This window comes from Geotrypetes seraphini, chromosome 4, assembly GCF_902459505.1.
Source record: "Geotrypetes seraphini chromosome 4, aGeoSer1.1, whole genome shotgun sequence".
In the NCBI taxonomy this organism is placed as follows: Eukaryota; Metazoa; Chordata; class Amphibia; order Gymnophiona; family Dermophiidae; genus Geotrypetes; species Geotrypetes seraphini.
This window is the reverse complement of record NC_047087.1, coordinates 27,340,753-27,365,736: the sequence shown is the minus strand read 5'-3', so window position 1 is coordinate 27,365,736 and position 24,984 is coordinate 27,340,753. Positions and strand designations below refer to the sequence as shown.

Below are 24,984 nucleotides of genomic sequence, written 5' to 3'. Positions count from 1 at the left end.
GTGCAGAGCCTGTCGGACGTGGCGGCTCTTGCAGTCTGAAGGATGTGAACTGGCCAGGGCGACGTCAGCGGGGGCCGGAACGGACTTTAATTGCTGCCTCCCAGGCTTCTCCTCCTGCTCCGGCTGGGCCCGCGTTAAAAAAAACAAAAACCCCAGAGCATGTGTAGAGTGCTGCAGACGCTGCTGGAATCGGAAGGTTAGTCGGTACCGTGGGAAGGGGGGGATGGGTAAGGGACTAAGGGAGCCGGCCAGACCGTGGGAAGGGAAAGGAGGGGTAGGGGAAACGCTGCTGCTACACAGGGAAGTGAGGTGGGGGGAGGGAAATGGAGGGGGAGGGAATCTTGCTGTGGCTGCTGCACAGGGAAGTGATGGGAGAGAAATGCTGCTGCCTAGGAGGCAGGGAGAGAGACAGATAGAAAGAAAAGAAGAAAGACACAGGGGCAGGGAGAGACACAGAAAGACAGACAGACAAAGGGGGCCAGGGAGAGAGACAGACAGCGGGAGGGAGAGACAGAAATAAAGACACGCAGACATATATTCTAGCACCTGTTAATGTAACGGGCTAAAATACTAGTGTTTAAATAAAGCTCCTGCCAGACAAACTCAAAGCACCATGTTTCTCGCCACACATACTTTAACCGGCAAGAGGATTGTGAAAAATTGCAAGAGGACCCCAGGAGACTGGATGGCCGGGCATTAAAATGGCACATGACGTTTAATGTGAGCAAGTGCAAAGTGATGCATGTGGGAAGAAGGAACCAAAACTATAGCTGGGTTCCACGTTAGGAGTCTCTGCCCATGAAAAGGATCTAGGTGGCATTGTTGAGGATACGTTGAAAACCTCAGCTCAGTGTGCAGAAGTGGCTAAGAAAACAAATAGAATGTTAGGAATTAACAAGAAAGAAGTGGAAATGTCCTTGTAATGCCTTCAAATATTGTGTGCAGTTCTGGTCACCATATCTCAAAAAAGATATAGTGGAATTAGAAAAGGTACAGAGAAGGGCACAAAAATGCTACAAGGGATGGAACGACTTCCCTATGAGGAATGGCTAAAGCGGTTAGGGCTCTTCAGCTTGGAGAAGAGACAGCTCAAGGCTGATAAGATAGAGGTATAAAAAATAATGAGTGGAGTGGAAAGGGTAGATATGAATCGCTTGTTCGCTCTTTCAAAAATACTAGGACTAGGGTACATGCGATGAAGCTACTAAGTAGTAGATTTAAAACAAAACGGAAAAAATATTTCTTTACACAACTCTGGAATTCATTGCCAGAGAATGTGGTGAACGCAGATAGCTTAGCGGGGTTTAAAAAAAGGTTTGGATAATTTCCTAAAAGAGAAGTCCATAAGCCATTAATGAGATGGCTTGGGGAAACCCACTGCTTATTTCTGGATAAGCAACATAAAATCTGCTATACCCCAGGACAGAATCCAAAGGAACCCCTGAAGAAGCCAAGGAGATCATGGAGGCGGCTCCTGAAGCAGAGAGTCCCACTGCACTGGAATCGAGAGGAGATAGAATACCTAGAACAAGGTAATGAGGCTTTGCCCTCATCTGTATATGTGAATTCTTACTCTGAGTAAGGCTCAGTGAGGGGGGGGGGGGATGGTGGCAAGTATTTTTTCAGAAGGCTGCCTCACCAACGTTTCTCCTTCATTTTGATACATTGAATTGGCAGATAAATGGAGTGAATGTCTTATTTGCAAAATTAGCAGTAACCCCTGTTGCTCAGAAGAGAAATGTCTGCCATGCTGTGAAAGTTAAAGCACCCCCACTGCATTTAAAGAAACAGTAACAGGCAGCTGCATGGAAGGATCTGGGAATTTAAAATTGGACTGGGTGCGACAGAACCACAAGCTTGACTGCCTGTTTGAGAGTTCTCTAACACAAACGCAAACCACTAAGAGAAGATATCCTTGAGACCCCTCCGGGATTAACCATAATCATCAGTAGGGTTATCAGCCATCCGGATTTTCCTGGACATGTCCTACTTTTCGAGGACATGTCTGGGGATCCGCACAGGTTTTCAAAACCCGGCACTGTGTCTTCCTCGAAATCGTGGATACCCTCCTGCCCGATGAGAGCAGGCAGCAGGGGGGTGGGGCTAGGGTGGGATTGGAGGCGGGGCTGGGGCATAACAGGGCGGGGCTGGGGGGAAGGTCTAGGGGTCCGGATTTTACTAAAGCAAAATCTGAAAACCTGACTGGTCAGAAAGATCCCCTTCTGTTACTGTAGTGGAAAATATAACAACCTACAAACATTCCAGGTTTTTTTTTTCCCAGGAGCAGTAAAACTAATAGAATTCTGTATGTACCTCAATGTAGCTGAATATGTGTTAAAAAGTTACCATAATCATTTTGGCCAGTATTCAGCAGGTGGTAGTTAACTTTTTTATTTTAAATGCTTTCTGACACTGGCTAGATTAGCCCCTGTTATTCAGTGCTGGGTCATGTCAGGGCACCAGCATTGAATATTTGGGGCTATATTTGGTGGGGAAGGCCACTGGAGGTTATAAAGGTCCTAGCTGAATATTGGCTGGGACCCACATACCCGCCTTGATCCCCTCCCAGCCTCCAAAAATGCCTCCCCTCCTATCCTGTCCATGAGAATCAAAGCCTTCCCCCCGGAATGAGCCCCGTTCCACCCCCAATCTACCTGTATCCCTGGGGGCATTAGGACTTGTGGTAAGAGCGGATAGCGTAGCTGGTTTTAAGAAAGGTTTGGACAAGTTCTTGGAGGAAAAGTCCATAGTCTGTTATTGAGAAAGACATGGGGAAAGCCACTGCTTATCCTGGATCGGTAGCATGGAATATTGCTACACCTTGGGTTTTGGCCAGCTACTATTGACCTGAATTGGCCAACATAAGAACGGGCTACTAGGCTTGATGGACCATTGGGCTGACCCAGTACGGCTTTTCTTATATGTGCCAAGTATAGGACAATCAAGCCATTGTAACATCACTGATGAGGTTGGCTCTGAGGCACTGTGGAATGAGGCATTATGACATCACAATCTCAGCTCTGGAATGTTGCTCTCATTGGGGTTCCGGAATCTTGCTAGTCTTTGAGATGCTGGAATGTTGCTACTCCTTGGGTTTTGGCCAGGCACTAGTGACCTGGATTGGCCACCGTGAGAACGGGCTATTGGGCTTGATGGACCATTGGTCTGACCCAGTAAGGCTACTCTTATGTTCTTAAGTATATCAAGTGTTTAATAAAGCAAACTGAAATTTTTCCAGTGGAGAAGTAGCCTAATGGTTCGAGCAGCGGCCTGAGTACCAGAGGAAACAGGTTCAATTTCCATTGCAGCTCCAAGTGACTCTGAGCCAGTCACTTAACCCTCCACCACCCCAGATACAAAATACATACCTGCACACAGAATGTAAACTGGTTTGATTGCAACCACAGAAAGGCGGTCTATCAAAATCCCATCCCCTTCCCTTTCCCATGTAGCTGACATAAGTGTGCCACAGACTTGCAGGTAGCCTATACCAGTGGTTCCCAACCCTGTCCTGGAGGAACACCAGGCCAATCGGGTTTTCAGGCTAGCCCTAATGAATATGCATGAAGCAAATTTGCATGCCTATCACTTCCATCATATGCAAATCTCTCTCATGCATATTCATTAGGGCTAGCCTGAAAACCCGATTGGCCTGGTGTTCCTCCAGGACAGGGTTGGGAATCACTGGCCTATACTATCCTATAAATTGCATGTGCAGTTGTGAGTCCCAGCCATATTCCACAAATGTGTATTCCAACCTGTAAAGTGCATGCATATATTTACAGAATACTGCTTAGGCAGATTTTTTTTTTTTTTTTTTTTGCATGTGCATATCTTGATATTTTAAACATTGATGAAAACCATCGGTGTGTAATTGTTAGCATCTCTTTGATACACTTACACTCTACGGAGTTAATTCTATAATAGAGCACGGACATTTAGGTGACATATTTCCATGAGTGGTGAGACTATTCTACGAGAGCACTTACCCTATATAAATAGTCATATAGCATCCTAGCAGAAACCAGCATTAATAATAATAATTTATTCTTATATACCGCCAGACCACAAATGGTTCTAGGCGGTTCACAGCAGATAAGGTTGTACGTCCAGCGAATATACAGTTAAAAATATACATCAATTTCTAGAATGTATACAATACATGTTGTATTTAAAAAGCATTAGGAAGCTTGGGTTACAAATTTGTCAAATAGTTGTGTCTTTAATAGTTTTCTAAAAAAAATAATAGGATGAGACTCCTGCTATGATTTTGCCAAACCAGGCGTTCATTTTGGCTGCCTGGAAAGAGAGAGTTCTCTCGAGGAATCTCTTCAAACGGCACGATTTGACAGTAGGATATGTGAATAACTGGACTCACATGTGGGTTTATTGGAGTGATTTAAAGAGAAATGGGAACCAAGGTAACCTGGGGACATACCGAAGATTGATTTAAAGCAAATACAGTCAAACCTTGTTTCATGAGTGCTGCGGTTTGCGAGTGTTTTGCAAGACGAGCAAAACATTTGCAAAATCCGCATCTCAGAAACCGAGCTTGCCTCGATTTGCAAGCCCCTCCCCCCCCCTGCGATCCAGCACCACCACCCCCGGCTTGCGTCGCCCCCCTGCCACGATCCGACACCCCCCACTCACCTACCCAAACACAATCGCTTACCCTGCTCTGGCACCGGCACCAGCACCAACGCACAGGATATGCCGGTGCCGAAGATCCTCCCTGTTGCTTGTGCTAGGCCTTGAGCATCTGCGTATGCTCAAGGCTTTCTAGTTTTCGCTCTCTCCGAGCCTCGGGGGTGGGGGGTAAAGTACGGCAGCGCTGATGGCCTCGGGGGGGGGGGAGGGAGGGGAGGTGGAATGATTCAAGCGACTTTCCCTTACTTCCTATGGGGAAACTCGCTTTGATATATGAGTAAATTGGTTTACAATCATGCTTCTGGAAAAAATTATGCTCGTAAACCAAGGTTCCACTGTACATGCGAATTTGAATAAAATGCTAGCCTCAACCGGTAGCCAGTGTAATTTTTGGTAATAAGGAGTAATATGCTCCCATTTTTTCGTACCGAAAATCAGTCGGACAGCAGTGTTTTTGAAAAGATTTTCTTATAAGCGCCGAGGTAGATTATATTACAATAATCAAGGATACTCAGTATCGCTGACTGAACTAACAAATGAAAGGAAGCTGTATCAAAATATTACTTAATGGTTCGGAGTTTCCAAAGAACTGAGAAATATTTCCTGTGTTGTTCTAAGGTAAGGTGTCGATCTAAAGTCACTCCCAATATTTTTATGAACTGTTCTATAGGATAGTCAAAATGTATTCAGATGTATCATTGATTCTTTAATCTTGTCACTAGGACTTGCAAGAAAAAAATAAAGTTTTCTTAAGGTTCAGTTTCTTTAAAGAGCCCGTGGCAGCCCCTCCTCCCAATTCCAGCACCCCCATGCCACTCCCCTCTGAATGCCCTTCTAACAATTACATCCTAAGCCATTTTAGATAGTAATTCTAGAATAGTGGTTAGGTGAACTTAGTGACATTGTAAGGAGGTGGGGGCAGACCGCCCTGTGCCGTATTTACAGGGGGTGCTGGCACCTCTCCCCCCTCTGCTCTCCTCCCCCCCCCCCATGTACCTCTTGAAATGTTCGGAGCAGCATCTTCCACTTGCATCGGCCTTGGCTCACTTCCGATGTCATTTCCTGGTCACAGGACCAGGAAATGATGTCAGAAGGGAGCCAAGGCCGGTGTGAGCAGCAGTTGAAAGAGGCTGCTTGCACCAGCGAACATTTCATGAGGTATGCAGAGGGTGGGAGGGTGCAGAGGGTGGGGACAACTGCCCCTGGCACCAACCTCCCTCGCTAGGCCACTGGGTGCACTACTGCCATTTACATGCATAAATATATACTTAGGGCTCCTTTTACTAAGGTGTGCTAGTGTTTTTAGCGCACGCAGGAAATTACCGTGCGCTACACTTCTAGAACTAATGCCAGCTCAATGCTGGCGTTAAGGTCTAGCCTGCGCTATTCCACGCATTAAAGCCCTAGCGCACCTTAGTAAAAGGAGCCCTTACTCACATGAACGGCAGTTAAGTATAAAATTATTCTTGCAAATGGTGGGCTGTCATAGAATGAAGGGTTATATGCTGTGAAGAATAACTTTTTTTAAGCTGATGAATATTCAGTCCCATAGACAAAGCAGAAACTCAGTTCTTCATTTAAAAACAAAACAAATCAGCCTAATGTAAACGTGCTTTTCCGGCAGCAAGTGTAAAGCAAAGGATCATCTATTAGCTAGGACAATTTGATTCTTGTAAGCTGCCTGATCCATAATATAGGGGTCTTTTCTCAAAGGTGCGGAAAAAAAGTGGCCTTAGCACACCTTACGTAGGTCTTTCCTGCATGCTAAAGCCATTTTTTTCCTGCAGCTGGAAAATGGCTGATTTCCAATTTCTAGTATTAATGGTCGGCATGAATGGCCACGTTCTAAGAACATAAGAATAGCCTTACTGGGTCAGACCAATGGTCCATCAAGCCCAGTAGCCCATTCTCACGGTGGCCAATCCAGGTCCCTAGTACCTGGCCAAAACCCAAAGAGTAGCAACATTCCAGCATCTCAAAGAATAGCAAGATTCCGGAACCCCCAAAGAGTAACTACAGATTCCGGAACCCCCCCGGAGTAGCAATAGTCTATGCTACCGATCCAGGGCAAGCGGAAGATTCCCCCATCCTACATAATAAAAAACTAAGCGCACATGTGCACTTAGGATTTCGTGTTGCCTGCCGCTGTGGTGTGTGATCCGTGGCAGCCAACCCTGCGGCAGGGAACATTCTGGCCACTCCCCTCCTCCCGGCCTCATTCACCGTGGATGCCAGGCAAGCTCTCTCCCTGCCCGCGTCCTCAGCAGGGAAAACACCTCGGCCCTCACTCGCCGCCGCTGCTGATCCTCCTGTAAAGAGCAGCCTGCGATGGTGGCCGGCTTTAGCGTACCTCGCAGGCCGCTCTCCAACTCAGTAGCTCGTTCCCTCTGACGCGATCCCGTGCATCAGAGGGAACGTGCTACCGAGGCTGAAGAGCGGCCTGCGAGGTTCGCTAAAGCCGGCCACCATCGCAGGCTGCTCTTTACAGGAGGATCAGCAGCTGAGAGGAGCCGCCGCCGGCACTTTTAAAAACTTAAAACAAAAATCTTCGGCCGCAGCAGGCCAGCCCGCGGGAAGGGAAGGGGGAGGGGCCGAACGGAGCAGGCCAGATCGCAGGTAGGGGCTGAAACGGAGCAGGACAGCTCAGGTAAGAGAAGGGAATTGCTTCAGCAGGGACCTGGAGGGGAAGGGAAATATCACTGCTGCTTCTGTAAAGGAAAGTGGGGGTGGGGAGAGAAGGGAATGGGGGTAGGGGAAAATGCTGCTACTACTTCACAGGGACCTGGAGGGGAAGGGAAATACCGCTGCTGCTTCTGCAAAGGAAAGTGGGGGGGGGAGAGAAGGGAATGGGGGGTGGGGGAAAATGCTGCTACTACTTCACATGATCTGGAGGGGAAGGGAAATATCACTGCTGCTTCTGCAAAGGAAAGTGGGGGGGAGAGAAGGGAATGGGGGTGGGGGAAAATGCTGCTACTACTTCACAGGGACCTGGAGGGGAAGGGAAATACGCTGCTGCTTCTGCAAAGGAAAGTGGGGGGGGGAGAGAAGGGAATGGGGGGTGGGGGAAAATGCTGCTACTACTTCACAGGATCTGGAGGGGAAGGGAAATATGACTGCTGCTTCTGCAAAGAAGAGTGGGGGGGGAGAGAAGGGAATGGGGGGTGGGGGAAAATGCTGCTACTACTTCACATGGACCTGGAGGGGAAGGGAAATACCGCTGCTGCTTCTGCAAAGGAAAGTGTGTGTGGGGGGGAGAGAGACAGAAAGAAATACAGACAGACAAAAGAAGGCCAGGGAGAGAGACAGACAGAAAAAAAGACAGACAGGGAAACAGAGAGACAGACAGAAAGAAAGACAGACAGACAAAGGGTGCCAGGGAGAGAGAGAGAAAAATAGCAGGAGGGAGAGAGACAGAAAGAAAGGAAGAAAGAGACAGGAGCAGGGAGAGAGACATAAATAAAGAAAGACAGACAGGCATATATTCTAGCACCCGTTAATGTAACGGGCTTAAACACTAGTGTCTTAATAACAGAGTATGGACTTTTCCTCCAGGAACTTGTCCAAACAAAGATTTAGTGTGAAAACAGTAAAGATATTATAGCAGTACCTTTCTTGCCACAGCAACACCACAAAGATAAGAAAATATTACTCAAAACAGCCTCAAAGGCTTGACAAGCATAGAAAACAGCAATAGCTGTCTAGAGAAACTATGTTATACTGGAGCTCAGAATCATATCAGAATCATTGGATGATATTAGCAGGAAAAAAGAGCACTTAAACAGAAAACAAAAAACATATCTCAAAGTGCTCCCCAAAAAACTGGTAATATAGAAAATCAAATAAAAAATGTTCCCACAGCAGGAAATGGAACTAACCACACAAAACGTTGTCAAAATATCAAAAGAGAGCAAAACAAAAATCTATCTGGAATTTTCAGCTGAGGCCAGTCCAATCTGTGATTTATTGTAGATAATCCTTGTCGTCCGTTGTCTCTTTCTTATAGCAGGAACTCACCCCATTCACTGGCAGGGCGCCTGACAAAATCCCCTATACTTTCTCCACCTTGGGCAAAAAAGAAAGAAAGAGAACGAAAGAAAGAAATGAAGGATTGGATGCACAGTCAGAAGGAAGTGCAACCAGAGACTCATGAAATCACCAGGCAACAAAGGTAGGAAAAATGGTTTTATTTTAAATTTAGTGATCAAAATGTGTCAGTTTTGAGAATTTATATCTGCTGTCTATATTTTGCACTATATTTAATGGGAGCTGGAGGAGAGTCTGGGATCTGCAGAGCGGGGGGAGACTTTTGAGGTTTTGAGGAAAAAATAAATGGTCACGTTATTTATGGATGCCTTTCTATATGAGGTGCGTTTGTCACACAGTTGCTGATTAAATTATATTTACTTTTCTTTTAAAATATGCATAAAGTGTATTTTTTTTGTTTTGTATTTTTATTGTTAGTAGAAATTTGGTAGAGAGAACCACGTGCAGCGCGCCCTAGAGTCAGAGAGCACGGATCTGCCGCTACATCATTTTTTCAGCCAATTCCCCCCAACCCCCCCAAAAAAATTAATTAATCAATTAAAGAGTTGGGTGTTGAACTCTTAGGATGCCTAGTGACACCTAAGTGGAGGCACCTTCCAACACCTATGGATGCCTACCAATGCCTATGTTAAAAAGTAGACGTGGCTATGGGCAGAGAATAGGCATGGTTGACTTAGGCATTGTTAGGTGTCGGACTTAGGCGCTGCCAAATTAGGTGAGTGAAAAGATGACCTAATGGAGCGGCGCCTAGGTACAGGACGCCTAGCGATGCCTAAGTCTGTTTAGGCACCGCTGGGCATGATTCTATAAATTGCACCATTTGTTTTGATTGACAACTGCGCTGATCGCCGCTTACAAGGTGGGCGCCGTTTATAGAATCAGACCCCTAGTGCAAAATGCCTACCTAAAAGTAAGTGTGGTTAGGGGCAAATTGTGGGTGTTTTCAAGTTAGGCACCTCTTTTGAAATAGGTGCCACTTGGGTGACTCTAAGCAGTAATGTAGTAAGGGGGTGGTCCGCCTCGGGCGCCATCTTGCTCGAGGCGCCGGCACCCCTCCTCCCCTCTGCCCCCTTCTCATTCCTCTCCCTCCCTCCCTGCCGTCACTTCCGGGACCCGTGCCTAGGACGTGACGAGAGCGCGCCAAAGCTGACGCGGGCAGTAAATTGGGTGGCTGCTTGCGTCGAAGTTAAAAAGTACGGGGAAGGGAGGCGTGCGCGGGGTGGGGGGAAGGGACGCCACCACCCCGGATGCCGCGTACCCTCGCTACGCCCCTGGCCCTAAGCATGATTCTATAAAATGCACCCGACTTACACAGAATTGCGCTTCCTGCTACACAAGTCGGCACCAATTTTTTAGGCGACCTATATAGAAACGGACCCTAACTGATTGGCGTAGAAACACCCCCCCCTCTCCACCGAAAACATGCCTCTTCCGTGAAAAAAAAAAAAATAAAGAACTTTTTGTAACGCATGGTGTGTGCACGCAGAGTGCAAAATTACCGCAGGACTCCTCAGCGCGTCGCGTGGTAAGCCCTTTCAAGCTGTGATAAGGCCCAACAAGCGCTTACCACAGCTTAATAAAAGGACCTTTAGCCATTCCATCTTTGTTGAATTACTAGGAAGGTGCAATCACTTAAAAAAGACATGGAGACAAGAACATTTGTCTCATTTTGTGTTCTGAAATGATGCAAATAAGTTTCTTTCTTCTTTTCGTTCACTTTAGCAGCATACTAAATCCATGTAGCATGTGTTAGAATTTAAAAAAAAAAATAAAATAAAATGATATAAACATTTTAAAATAGGCAAAAGTACAGCAATGCCATTTTGTTAATTCACAACTCCTTTGAAGATGAGCCAGGTCAAACCATCTTCATTTGTAAAAGGCATTTCCTGCGGCAGTGATACTGTTTGTACCTCAGTCATATTCGGGTTCAAAAAGCCATTCTGCGTTCCACAGTTTATTTATTTTTACAAATTTCAACAGTGCAAATAATGGTATTGTGTTAAAATAAAAAAATGCAAAACAAAAAATCTGCTGGGGTGGGGGGGGTTGCTTTGTTTTCAAGTGCTCCTCGATATCGTTTGCGCTGCAGCAGAAAAGGAGTCTTTACACATCGAACTGAGCTGCTTTCTCTTCAAAGACAGCACAGCACGTAGGAAGATCAAAAGAAGGCACGAGAAGATGGAAAGACTTCATTCCGCTGGAAATAGTGGCCGAGCGGAGTAACTTCGCATGCGTCATGAGAATGCAGTTCAGAGAAGCACGGGGGCCTTCACCACTGACCGCAATACTCCAGATCATCATCTTGGGATCCGATGGATCAGTGACTTGTGTTCCAGTGCCACTGTCTCGAGAAACAAATTCTCCTGGAAGTTTAGAAGAGAGCCACGTCACTGGAAAGGCATGAGAAAGTTCTTTTTGGTGCATGATTTGCAGCATTGTGTGCCATAGAACTTGTGGTTGCACATGCCGTGCTTTGGGACCAAATGACACCAGGTGAAGAGATCAAGGCACGATGGATCTTCTGTAATGAGAAAGACATGCAATCTCAGATGAATTCAGTGCACAGTAGTACCTTGGATTACGAGTATAATCCGTTCCAGGAGCATGCTCGTAATCCAAAATGCTCGTTTATCAAAGCGAGTTTCCCCATAGGAAATAATGGAAACTCGCTTTGATGCGTTCCCCCCCCCCCCCCGAGAACCGGCATTGCTCCCCTCGAAGGCCCCCCCCTGCGATACGGCACCCCCCCCTGCCTCGAACCGGCACCCCCCCCCCCCCGCCACGATCCGACCCCCCCAGACACGATTGGGTACCGCCCCGACACGATCCAACTTCCCTCCCGACACAATTGGGCACCCCCCCCCGACACGATCCAACTTCCCTCCCGACACAATTGGGCACCCCCCCACCGCTTCTTACCCTCATCTGTGCACTCTAGAAGATCGGACTCCTCGTCTGCTGGGCCTTGAGCATCTGAGCATGCTCAAGGCCTGCGAGTTCATGTTCATGCTCAGATGCTCAAGACCCAGCAGACGAGGGCCGATCTTCAAGAGTGCCCAGATGAGGGTAAGATGCGGCGGGGGGGTGCCCAATTGTGTCGGGGAAGGGGGTCGGATCGTGTCGGGGGGGTGCCCAATCGTGTCGGGGGGGTCGGATCGTGGCGGGAGGGGTGCCGGTTCGAGGCAGGGGGGGTGCCGGATTGCGGGGGGGGGGGGGGTGCTCGTAAATCGAGCCATGCTCGGTTTCCGAGGCACCAATTTTGCAAATGTTTTGCTCGTCTTGCAAAACACTCGCAAACCGGTGCACTCGTAAACCGAGGTACCACTGTACTTGTTTCTCACCTAGAACTGAGGTTGGCATGGGTTATAAATATTTACAATAAATAAAACAAATATATAAATGTCTAACAGCTATACAAAAGAAAACCAGTGGCAGCTCCAAATTCTTGCTCAGTGACAGCATCATGTCATAACATAAGAATAGCCATACTGAGTCAGACCAATGGTCCATCTAGCCCAGTATCCAGCAGTGGACAATCCAGGTCACAAGTACCTGGCAGAAGCCCAAAGAGTAGCAATATTCCAGAGCAGAGATTGTGATGTCATAATGCCTCATTCCACCAATGCCTAAGAGCCAACCTCAGCAGTGATGTCACAATGGCTTGCTTGTCCTATACTTGGCTCATATAAGAACATAAGAATAGCCACATTGGTTCACAAGTACATGCCTAGCAGAAACCCAAATAGCAGCAAAACGCATGCTACCAATCCCAGAGCAAGCAGTGGCTTCCCCAATGTGTGTCTCAATTGCAGATGATGGACTTTTCTTTTAGGAACTTGTCCAAACCATCTTTAAACCCAGCTACACTAACCACTGTTATCACATCTTCCGGTGATGAGTTCCAGAGCTTAAATGTTTTCTCCTATTTATTTTAAATGTATTTCCATGTAGAGCAACCCCCCCCCTCCAAAAACAAACAAACAAAAAAAAACATTTCACTTTTACCTATTTGGCAGGACAGGAATAGAATGGGAATGGAGACTTGTATGCTGCCTTTTTGTAGCTTTGGCATTCAAAGCTGACATTCAAAAAGCTGGGCAGTGGAGGATTAAATGACGTCCCCAGAGTCAACAAAGAGCAGCACTGGGATTTGATCTCACAAAATTTGGGTGCAGAGGCAGCAGCTCTACCAGTGAGCCATACCTTGAGCCTGTTGCATTCTGGAGATTTTTATGTTCTTATGTGAGCTGAGTCTAGGACAATTAAGCCATTGTGACATCACTGATGAAGTTGGCTCTTAGGCATTGGTGGAATGAGGCATTATGACATCACAATCTGAACTCTGGAATGTTGCTGCCCTTTGGGTTTCTGCCAGGTACTTGTGACCTGGACTGGCCACTGCTGGAAACAGGATACTGGGCTTGATTAAAGGGAATGGGGACTCGTATGCTGTCTTTTTGTGGCTTTGGCATTCAAAGCTGACATTCAAAGTGCTGGAGGATTAAGTGACTTGCCCAGGGTCACAAAAAGCAGCCATGGAAGTGATCTCACAACCTCCAGGGGCAGAAGCAGAAGCTCTGCCAGTACCGTATTTTCACTCATATACCGCGCACCCGTGTGAAACGCGCACACGGGTATAGCATGCGGGAAACTGTAATTTATGTAAATAAATTTTTATATACCGCACACACCCGTATACCGCGCATGCCGCCCCGACTCTCCCGTCGCTGCCCAACTCTCCTTTCGCCCGCCCCAACTCTCCTCTCCCCCTTGAAGTCCTGTCCCCACCCTGAAAGCCTGATGCCCCCCCCCGACGTCCGATTCACTCCCCCGCAGGACCGCACCCGCACCCCCACCCCGAAGGACCGCTCGCACCCCCACAGCCTCCTGACCCCCCCCCCCCATCATGTAGAAGCTCCTATCATTGTCCTGCTGCTTCCTCTTGGCGGTCCCGGCCCTTCTGTGAGCCTGCGTCTGCGCTGCTTCCTCTTCCGGCGGTCCGGCCCTTTCTCTGACGCGCAAGGTTAGGCACAGTTTATAAAAATCGTGTATAACGCGCGCGTTATATGCGTGAAAATACGGTAAGTCATATGCTTTCTAAAAAGGAGGGGGTAAATGCATTACAGCTGTAGCCCTATTGCTATAATAGAAGAGGGCGGCCCCTGCAATTTGGAGAATGGTTGAAGTTTAACACTCCCCCCCCTTTATAAAATTGTGGTTTCTAGCGTTGTCTGCGGCACTAACAGCTCTAATGCTCAAAGGAATTCTATGAACTGCTAAAACTGCGCTACGGTTTTGTAAAAGGTGGGGGGGGAATTAAAGATCTAAAAAAAAAAAAATCATCCAGGAAGCAAGGTTGTGGTTTGCACAGTAGATTGGATGACAAAAAATGCGCAGTATACCAATAAATGTTTGTTTCTTTTCTGAATATGTTTAGAAAACTTTTTTTCTATCTTTTTAATAATAATAATAATAGTAATAACTTTATTTTTGTATACCACCATATCCAAGGAGTTCTAGGCAGAGGTGAAGGCCAATTTCTTTTGTGCAGCATAATGGGAAATAATATGAAATGCACGAGAGAAAAAGCAATTATTTATAACAAATATAGGTCTCCTTTGATTAAGGCGCACTCGCAGATTTAGCCTGCACTAACGGCTAGCGTGCACTACATGCTAAGCAGCCCACAGGAATAAAATAGGTTTCTTTGCATTTAGCACATACGTACTCATCGGCGTACCTGAGTAAAAGGAGCCCACCATTTTTGGTATGAAAGAGCGCTGCGCAACAGACGGTCAGAGCTCACCTTTTCTTTCCGGAAGTCTGCAAAAGTTAGTATTGCAGGCTCTCGATGTCGCGGGCTTCTGATGAGGCAAACAGGCAGCTGCCGCCCTGCCCTGCGGCAGACACTGCACTGTCCGGCTTTGCACGCCTCCGCCACATGTCACTGTGCACTGCAAACAAAAATGATGTCAGTAATGTCCATGGCCACTATCAAGGTCTGTCTTTGGTATGAGAGGCAGCAGCACCAAAGCGCTCCTCCTCCTGCTTTCTTTTTTTTTTTTCTTCTGTCTTGTTTCTGCCCTGCGTCGTGCTCTCCGGTTGCAGATTTCATAGCTCAGGGCCAACCCTACCATTGAGAGACTGTGGTTTTTGCGTATGACCCTGCTTTCCAGCCCCTACTGACTTCTAAAAATGAGACCCCCCCCCAAGAGTGGTGTAGTAAGCGGAGGGGGGGGCACCCCAGGCGCCATCTTGATGAGGTGCAGGCCTGTCCTCCTCTCCGCTCCCCCCCGCTCCTTCAACACCCATCCCACTGCCATGCATGCTGCTTCCCTTCCCCCATACCTCTGTAACGCTCCTGGCGTGAGCAGTAACCCCCAAAGCTGCCCGCCCCTAGGCCCGCCTAGTTCCGCCCATCCCCGCCCCCGTTCCCACCCTAGCCCTGCCCCCACTGCCTGCTCTTGTCAGGCAGGGAGGAAGTCCGCGCATGCATGGCCATCACGCGATGATGTCACGCGCACACAACACGCCCGCATATGCGCAGACTTCCTCCCTACCCGGCACAGCTTTTCAAAACCAGGACAAAGTGCCGGGTTTTGAACAGCCATCCCGGAGGACATGTCCAGGGAAATCTGGTTGTCTGGTGACTCTACTCTGACATCACTTCCCGGACCCGTGCCTAGGAAATGACATCATAGGAAGCGTCAATGGTGCAACAGCAGCTTCAGGGTTGCTACTCACGCCAGGAATGTTAGAGGTACGGGGGAAGGGAAGCAGCACGCACACAGCAGAAAGGGGTGGGGAAGGAGCGTGTGGAGAGGGGCTGAGAAGAGGGCAGGGGAGAGGTGCTACCACCCTGGGTGCCTCTCACCCTCGCTACTCCATTGGCCTCCATATTGAATCTCTGCACATCCCTCTGCATCTACCTTGGGTTGACCCGGTTAGCTAATTGGTCGCTAAAGTCTCTGAATGCATGACCGACAGAGTCAAACTGATCATTAGGATAATAGGGCAGCGTTTGAGGGCCCACCCCAGAAGGAGTCCCATACTCTCTTAGACTCCATCTACTGTCGTTTAATCACTTTTGATAGGTGGTTAGGGACCCATAACCCTTACAGGGGAATTCGATATATGAAGCCCAATATTGCACGTGGAAATGGATGCAAAGCACTGAAATGGGGCAGAAAGAACAGATCTACACGAAAGCGCACTTGTTCAACCCATTTATAGAATAACGCCTAAGTATTTCTGTGTGGATCTGCAAAAGGGACACAACAATGAGAGGAACATGGACAGGTCAAGGGCATTCCCCTACAGTATGGATCCATGACCAACTTCCACACTGGGATTTAGAACTGGTTTCAGTTGGTGTTAACTCCTTGCACCCAAAGTTGAGCCTGGATCCCACGCTACGCTCTGTTCGGTAAAGGATCCCGATCCTGGAACACTCATTAGAGCAGCGGTTCCCAACCCTGTCCTGGAGGACCACCAGTTAGTCAGGTTTTCAGGATAGTCCTAATGAATATGCATGGGACAGATTGGCATGCCGGCCGCCTCCATGATATACAAATCTCTCTTATGCATATTCATTAGGCCTATCCCGAAAACCTGACTGGCTGGTGGACCTCCAGGACAGGGTTGGGAACCGCTGCATTATAGAATATCATTCAGGACTGATTATTTTTTGAGCCCAAAATGTGAGTGCCATTTACTGAATCTACCTCTCATTGCCCAGGGCCCTAGATCACTGCAGTCCACATGACCAACAAATCTCATTTTTATTTCATCCTGTTATTTTCCCCCAATGGTTTCCCCCTTCTGTCATCTTATACTCTCTTTCATTTGCAATTATATTCTTCCAGCTAAACACCGGCCATACAGGTTGGTTGAAAGTTACAGGCTGTATCAATCATAAATGAAAATCCTTTATTAACAATATGATCTTACATAGTACCTCTAAGTACCGTATATACTCGAATATAGGACAAGATTTTTGGGGCCAAAAATATGGCCCAAAAATGGGGGTCTCGTCCTATATTCAGGTCATCACCCGACCCCTCTCCTGGACTTGATGCAGGCCTCTGATAAGCCGGGACAGGAGGGATCCCTCCCATCTCCCGACCCGGCCGATACTAATAATTGTTTTGTACCCCCCTCCCCCCGCGTACCTTTTCTGTTATCCCTGGTGTTGGTGTATGGGCTGGAGCGAACTTTCCATGCTCCTGCCCTGCGTACCTCCTTCTGGGCTTGGGGTGCACAAGCACGCAGGAGCGAGCTTCTCAAGCTCACGCCCGGCCCTATGCTGCTCGCTGAATGGCTGCTGCCAGGTCCCGTGAGAACTCATGGCAGCCATTCAGCGAGTGGTGCAGGGCCGGGCGGGAGCTCAAGAAGCTTGCTCCTGCGTGCCTGTGCGCGTGCCCTGAGCCCAGAAGGAGATGCACAGGACAGTAGTGTGGAAAGTTCACTCCTGCCCATACACCGCTGGACCACCAGGGATAACAGAAAAGGAGCACGGGGGGTAAAAAAAAATAATTAGTATCAGCTGGGACGGGAGATGAGAGAGTGGTTGATTATTGGAACAAGCTTCCAGTGCAGGTGATTGAGGCAGACAGCGTGCCAGACTTTAAGAATAAATGGGATACCCATGTGGGATCCCTACGAGGGTCAAGATAAGGAAATTGGGTCATTAGGGCATAGACAGGGGGTGGGTAAGCAGAGTGGGTAGACTTGATGGGCTGTAGCCCTTTTCTGCCGTCATCTTCTATGTTTCTATGTTTTCTATGATCTCTCCTGTCCCGGCCTACCACTGGACCACCAGAGGTGGAAGAGGAAGTGGTACAGGGTGCAGAGCCTGGCAGGGAGGGGAGCTGGCTGCATAGCCTGGTAGGGCAGGTAGGGAAGGGGGATAGGTGCAGAGCTTTCCAGGGCAGGGATGGAAGGGGGCTGGATGTGGAACCTGACAGGGAAGGGAGTTGAGTGCAGAGCCTGGCAGGGGAGGGCGTGATGGAGAGGACACTGGGTGCAGATCCTGGCAGGGCATTGCACTTGAATATTAAGCCCCCATCTTATATTTGAGTCAACCATTTTTCCTCCTTTTTGGGGGGAAAAATGGGGGTCTCGACGTATATTGGGATAGATTTATATTCGAGTATATACAGTAATACATTCATCAGAAATACTCAAGAATCAGAAAAAGATGGTTCTATGCTTGTGATTTCTGGTGCAATGTCACAGAACAAATATTTTTTTGCTGTAAATCATTGAAATCCATGCACAACGTTTGTGTCAGAATATTTTAAATTCTCCTTTATCTTATTCATCTTCTTTCTCTTTTTTTTTTTTTTTTTTGCATTCACATTGTCTTCCATAAAATAAATCTTCTGCTAAACATTTACTTGTTTCTCTCCTGTCTTGATTTACTTTTTCTAAATCACAGCACCTCGATAAATACGTGGGGGTTTTTTTTCCTCATAATAAATTACTCCCATCGGACTGGCAGCAAAGGTCTGAGATCTAGCAACGTGGACTGCTGCCCTCAAAAGCCTGTCTCTCGCTAAATTGATTAGATTTGACTCTGCTGCCTTTTCTTAACTTTTGGCATGATGCCTGTAGCTTTCTCAGAGTCTGTAGCTTTTTCAGACTAATTAAACATAATTTACTGATCAGAACTCTCCATGGACTGGACACTTTAAGGGCTCCTTTTACTAAGCTATGCTAGAATTTTTAGCGCATGCAGCAGATTAGCGCGTGCTAACCCCGTGCTACGCGGCTAGAACTAATGCCAGCTCAATGCTGGCATTAGCGTCTAGCGTGCGCTATTCTGCGCATTAAAGCCCTAACACAGCTTAGTAAAAGGAGCCCCAAGTATCAGCTCTGACGATACATGGGATACATCTTTGTCAGATCTCTTGCTTTTTGGAAAAGAAAAATGCCCCCAAAGTGGCCTAAAGAGGCAGTTTTTCTTGCCAAACCCTTCCAATTCGCTATTTTTGAAACGGGGCCATAGGTGTGCCACAAAAGAACATTTGCTCCATTAGTGTGCCGGGAGCAAAAAAAGTTTGCAGGACACTGAATTAAATACTATTCCTTGCCTTCATCACTATCACAAAGGTTAAATACAAAATTAATAGGGTTTTTTTTTCCCTTACCTGTTGCCAAGGTGAAGAATACCATCCAGATATGCCATTATATGCTGTGCGCGGTGGGCAGTCTCTATTACTACAACTTTGCTGCAACGCTATATTGGGTTTCTTCATATTATGGCATCTTCGGTGAGGAGAAATGACCAGTTTTCCGTAAACACCTTTTTCTGTACATTGCAGCTCTCGATGCTTCACACCCGGACCACACGTTGTTGAACACTATAAAATCAAAATATGAAATGGCAATTTAAACAGTTATATGCTGGTTTTAAGAAAGGTTTTGGACAATTTCCTGGAGGAAAAGTCCATAGGCTGTTGTTGAGACATAGGGGATGCCTCTGCATGGAATGTTTTGGCCAGCTACTAGGGACCTGGATTGGCCACCGTGAGAATGGGCTACTGGGCTAGATGAACCATTAGCCTGGCCTAGTATGGCTGTTCTTATGCTCTTATGTTCCTTTAGAACAGGTTCTTTGTCAGCAGAACCTGAAAATACTAGCAGAATTTGAAGCATCCTAATCTGGACGTCACAATTCCAATCTGTATTTGCTTTCTCAAATGTTGCTCATAATGTTCTGGTCCACAGAAAAACTTGCATGGAACTTATCTCTTTCAAATGTGTACATCCTACTATATCTATATGTGTAAATAGCTGCATTATAAAATTGTTATTTGCATGTACACTATATGCCATTTACACAACAACCCTTGTAAAATGGGCTCTTACATGTGCCTTCAAAAACAACCGAGATATATAATAATTCCCAAGTTCCTTACCTCATAGGATCATAGTTCCATACCATACTGCACGTTTCGACTAGGATTCAATGTGGTTTACGATAAGATTCTCGATCAGAGATTGCAAACAATGAATGATAGATTAATGAGATAGAGTGTCAAGTTCATGTTACTGGTTCAAGGAGAAAAAGTGGGGTGTTCACCTTTTTCTGAAGATACAGTATACGCTTATTTGGTGCAGGTGTAGTGGGAGGTTTTTCCATATTTTGGGTGTCTCTGGAACGCGAAGGTGGATTCATAGTAAATGACAGCAGTTAAAGATCTGCGTGGTCCATCCCGTCTGCCCAGCAGTCATACTCATTATCAAGATGATACTGAACCAAGAATCCAGTAATTATTCATTTTACTTGCTAAATTCCAATCTATGATGTCTTCACCTCCCTCCAAGATAAGCAAGACTTGTACTCAGATGATATGAATGTGGTATCAAATATGCATACTTGTTCCTGATCTGTTTTGAAATATACAGGCCACAGACTGTAGAAGTCTGTCTGGCATTGGTCTCACTGCTCCACTACTGGAGTTGCCGTCAAAGCTAAATAAACTATCAATCAGAGAAGACAATTTCCCATTCCAAACCTTCTTTTTGCCTAACCAGCAAAGACCAGTACTAACCTGTTCTTCTCAAACCATTTCCCTAGCTTGTGGAGGCATCCCTCTACCATCCTAAAGGCTTCATTCCATCCGTCTTCAATCAATCAAAATAAAGAGCATAAGCACATAAGCATGGCCTCTGCCGAGTCAGACCATAGGTCCATCATGCCCAGCAGTCCGCTCCCGCGGCGGCCCCCCAGGTCAATGACCTGTAGTGATCTATTACTCAAGAGCATTTTGTCTTGTATAGCAACCCTCTAATTGTACCCCTGGATTCCCTTACCCTTCAGGAACTCGTCCAATCCCTTTTTGAAACCCAAAATCGTTCTCTGCTCAACCGCCCCCTCTGGAAGCGCATTCCAGGTGTCCACCACCATCTGGGTGAAGAAGAACTTCCTAGCATTTGTTCTGAACCTATCTCCTTTCAGTTTTTTTGAGTGCAAGGATATCATCTGCACGGATCATGTACAAAAGTCCCTAAACGTATTTTCCAATAGGAGTCAAAAATGCATTGAGAAAAACTGGTAATAGTGAAGAGGCTGCAGGACCATACCACCAAAAGAACCGGTCGGATAAGCTTTACCCCATTTTGTTGCAATCTGTCTACAAGAAATTATTGAAACCATCTTAGAACGACCTCTCTGCACCAAGATGGCTTCAAATGTTGTAAAAATTAACCTGATTTTCCAAGTCAAAGACAATGGATATACAGTATCTTAAAATAGAACTGCAGGAAACATGACCCGTGGCCAACATAGATTCCAGTTTGGTAACAATCCTATACAAACATTCTTACCCAAAATACATTTAATTGATATAACATGTGCCATTCACTCATTTTTCCTATGAAGGGAAGATTAGTAGTTGATCAGTAATTGCTCAGGTTTAATCCCAAAAGTGAAGGATTCTTTTCTTCAATAAAAGGCTTATTGTCGTTTTGTTTTGGGGGGTTTTCAAAGAAGCCAGAACAGGCCTTCACATAGAGATGAGTTAATAATCCCTGTTAATACTTGAACAAACTATTCTTTGTTGGTTTGATTTTATAACAGGAAGTCTATGTGAGAAGTCCAAATGGGGACCCGATTTGAATCTATTTTATATAGGCAACATAGGTGGCTATAGATTTTATTTTAGAAACATCCCTATGACTAAATGACAGCATTTAAATGTCTGGAATGGCCCAGATGTTTTAAATGGTTTAAAAAAATAGGGGCCATTCAAGATGGGGGAAGCTGAGTATATCCACCTGGGAAGGGAGTATGGGAAGACAGGTAGATGTAGTGGTAAGAACATAAAAATAGCCGCTGTTGGGTCAGACCAGTGCTCCATCGTGCCCAGCAGTCCGCTCACGCGGCGGCCCTTGGCCAAAGACCAGCACCCTAACTGAGACTAGCCTTACCTGCGTACGTTCTGGTTCAGCAGGAACTTGTCTAACTTTGTCTTGAATCCCTGGAGGGTGTTTTCCCCTACAACGACCATACAAGCCAAAACAAAAGAAAAAAATCCAACAGGTCTGCAGTAGACAAGTCAAATGATGAAAACCAAAAGGAAAAACTGCAGAGGCAATGTACAAAGCGTCAAGCAACTTTATTAGAGAACCAATGTTTTTATTAGGAATAATTATTTGTGCTACTAATTTATATCATTGTTACCCATAGTGATAAATTTTGTTGCTAGTGAAATAATATAGAAATATAGTAACATGATGACAGATAAAGACCAAATGGCCCATCCAGTCTGCCCATCTGCTGCATCTAATATCTCCTCGTATCCCTAAGAGATTCCACGTGCCTGTCCCATACTTTCTTGAAGTCAGACACAGTCTTTGTGTTTTACTCCTATTGTACCAATAAATCATATATTTAATTTCCATAATTGGACAATATTCTTATTACTAGCAAACCACAGTATGTACCCTGGGACAACCGGTGCAAATCACACCCCAGGCAAATGAGACAAACATAAGCTATAATTGGAGTAATTATCTAACTCAAATTTTGCCTATACCCCCAAAAGCACAACTAAGCTTATCCTCTTGGCATCAAGCGAACTCTCGACAGCAAAGTGAAGTCCTGTCCACCATCACCCACCCCACAGACAGCACAATAAAGTCCCCTACCATTCCCAACTACTCGGACAAAACTGAGAGGGGACATGATTGGAAAATTCAAGATAATGAAGAGAATAGACTTAGTAGATAGAGACAGGTTGTTCTCCAAGGTAGAGAGAACGAGAGGGCACTCTCTAAAGCTAAAAGGGGATAGATTCCTTACAAACGTAAGGAAGTTCTTCTTCACCCAGAGAGTGGTGGAAAACTGGAACACTCTTCCGGAGGCTGTTATAGGGGAAAACACCCTCCAGGGATTCAAGACAAAGTTAGACAAGTTCCTGCTGAACCAGAACGTATGCAGGTAAGGCTAGTTTCACTTAGGGCACTGGTCTTTGACCTAAGGGGTACCGCGTGAGTGGACTGATGGGCACGTTGGACCTCTAGTCTGACCCAGCAGCGGCAATTCTTATGTTCAAAGTCCCCTCACCATTACTTAACCCCCCTCCACCATTATCTGACTTCCCTGATAGCATGCAAATTCCTCCTGCTATCTCTTGCCAGCAAAAACACCAACCCCACACCAAAGCCTCCAGAAGTAGAACAATCCTGACCCTCTCCCAGAAACAACCCCCTTCCTCCTGGAACCCAAAGCCCTCTAAAAACATCATTGGGTTGAAGGTCCCCTAACCCTTACTCCTCTGACCCCAGGACCTTGGCTTACGTGGGGTCCCTGGTGTCTAGTGGGTTAGAAGCAATGCCCATTCCTTCCTTGTGGCCACTGCGTCCCAAAAAAGGTCGTTGAGACGTCTAGTGATAATATTGTGGTAGTATTGCTAAGGGTAAGGCTTCCATATAAAGGCAAAATGGATGCCTGACCCCTACCAGTAAATAATAGTTTTTTTTTTAATATTGTTATTACTGAAAAGCAAAACACTACCGACTACTATCATAGATAAATGTTTTCCATTGTGAATGTTGACTTGTAACCCGTTCTGAGCTACTGGGAGGATGGGATAGAAATCGAAATAAATAAATAAGTCTGTAATATGTAAGTTTATAATTCTCCTAGTTCAAACACATACCAGATAGGTAGCTTCATCTCACTCTTATAGTGCAGTTCCTTTCAGAGGGGACTATATGCCAACCAGGACGTGAGCTCTCAGACGTTTTTAATACAGGATTTTGCTTAGCCATTCTTAGCCATACTGCGTTCAATATTGGTCGCCGCACCTCAAGAAAGATATGGCGGTACTTGAGAGAGTCCAAAGGAGAGCAACGAAACTGGTAAGAGGGCTGGAACACTGCCCATACGCCGAGAGGTTGGACAGGCTGGGGCTCTTCTCTCTGGAAAAAAGGAGGCTCAGGGGTGATATGATAGAGACCCTCAAGATCATGAGGGGCATAGAGAGGGTGGATAGGGACAGATTCTTCAGGCTGAAGGGGACAACAGGTACGAGGGGGCATTCGGAGAAATTGAAGGGAGATAGGTTCAAAACAAATGCTGCACATGGCAACGCTAATTCCTCCATGCTAACAAGCCCAAAATGAATGGGCACAATCACCCCCTCCACCGCTCTTCCACTTCCAGCCTCCAAACCTTGTATCGACTCACCACCCTCTCTCTCTTACTCCTCAATGTCCCCCAGACTAAACGAGCCTCACAAGTCTTTCCAACTTTTCTATCCCGAGGGACTTAGAATCAAAATGGCACCTCTAAAACTTTGTCCAACATGTAATATATTAATTTTGGTGGCACTGCAGTGGGAATAAAATGGACTCACTTGTGCTGGGTAAAGATTAGGAAGATCTCTGGAGGTGAGATGGATCTATGAGGGGGCCGCTGAAAATTTCTCAGCCCGACCAACCAACTTCCTAAACTCTGACCATTATTTTGCCACTGTAGCTGAAAAGAGTGTTAGCCTATTTTGATGAGTGCCAATCTACAGAAACTAAATTCTCTGTTATCCCAGGACAAGCAGGCAGCATATTCTCACATGTGGGTGACGTCATCTACGGAGCCCCAGCGCGGACAGCTTTTCAAGCAAACTTGATTGAAGTTTCAAGTTTGCTACACTGCACCACGCATGTGCATGCCTTCTTGCCCACTAGAGGGCGCATCCCACCTCGTGGTCCTCAGTTCAGTTTTTTCCGCGGAGCCAGAAGCCCTGTGGATATTGAGCTCTGCTATTTTGCCTTCTGTCACCGCGTCCGGTTGTTTTTTCGTCGGTCGCTGTGCTTTCTTTTATCTTTTCTTTCTTTCTTGATTGTTTAAAAAAAAAAAAAAAACGAAACCCGAGTTTTTCCTTCAGTCGGCTCCGGGGGCTCCCGTGAGCCGCGGCCGCGGCAGGCCTTGTTTCCGGCCTGTTCGGGTTTCATGTCCCGTCCCTTGACGGGTTTCAAAAAGTGCACCCGGTGTGAGCGGTTACTTTCCATTACAGATCCACACCGGTGGTGCTTGCTTAGCTTGGGGCCCGAGCATCCGACTGACTCTTGCGATCGGTGCTCCACCTTTCAGGCAAGAGCGCTCCGCCGACGCCGTGCCAGGATGGCGGAGCTCTTCGCGGTCGACTCCGCGCCGGGAAAGGCCTCGACGTCGGCCTCGGCTTCGGCCCCGGCCTCGACATCGGCCTCGGTTCCCTCGGCCTCGCCTCGACCTTCGTCTTCTTCGAAGCCTGCACCCTCGCTTAAGCCTGCCTCGGGTAA

The 24,984-nt window shown here is 46.6% G+C and overlaps 1 protein-coding gene across 1 annotated transcript in view; it reads right to left on the bottom strand.

Moving 5' to 3' along the window:
- Positions 1-9,794: 9,794 nt before the first annotated feature.
- Positions 9,795-24,984, bottom strand: part of ADAMTS18 (ADAM metallopeptidase with thrombospondin type 1 motif 18) — a 182,249-nt gene continuing 167,059 nt past the window's right edge. The window contains exons 19-21 of the mRNA XM_033943503.1: positions 18,846-19,058; positions 14,501-14,648; positions 9,795-11,215 (exon numbers count right to left, since the gene is read on the bottom strand). Coding sequence (XP_033799394.1) covers positions 11,082-11,215; positions 14,501-14,648; positions 18,846-19,058 — 495 coding nt within the window. The 3' untranslated portion in view covers positions 9,795-11,081. The remainder of the gene's footprint in view (positions 11,216-14,500; positions 14,649-18,845; positions 19,059-24,984) is intronic.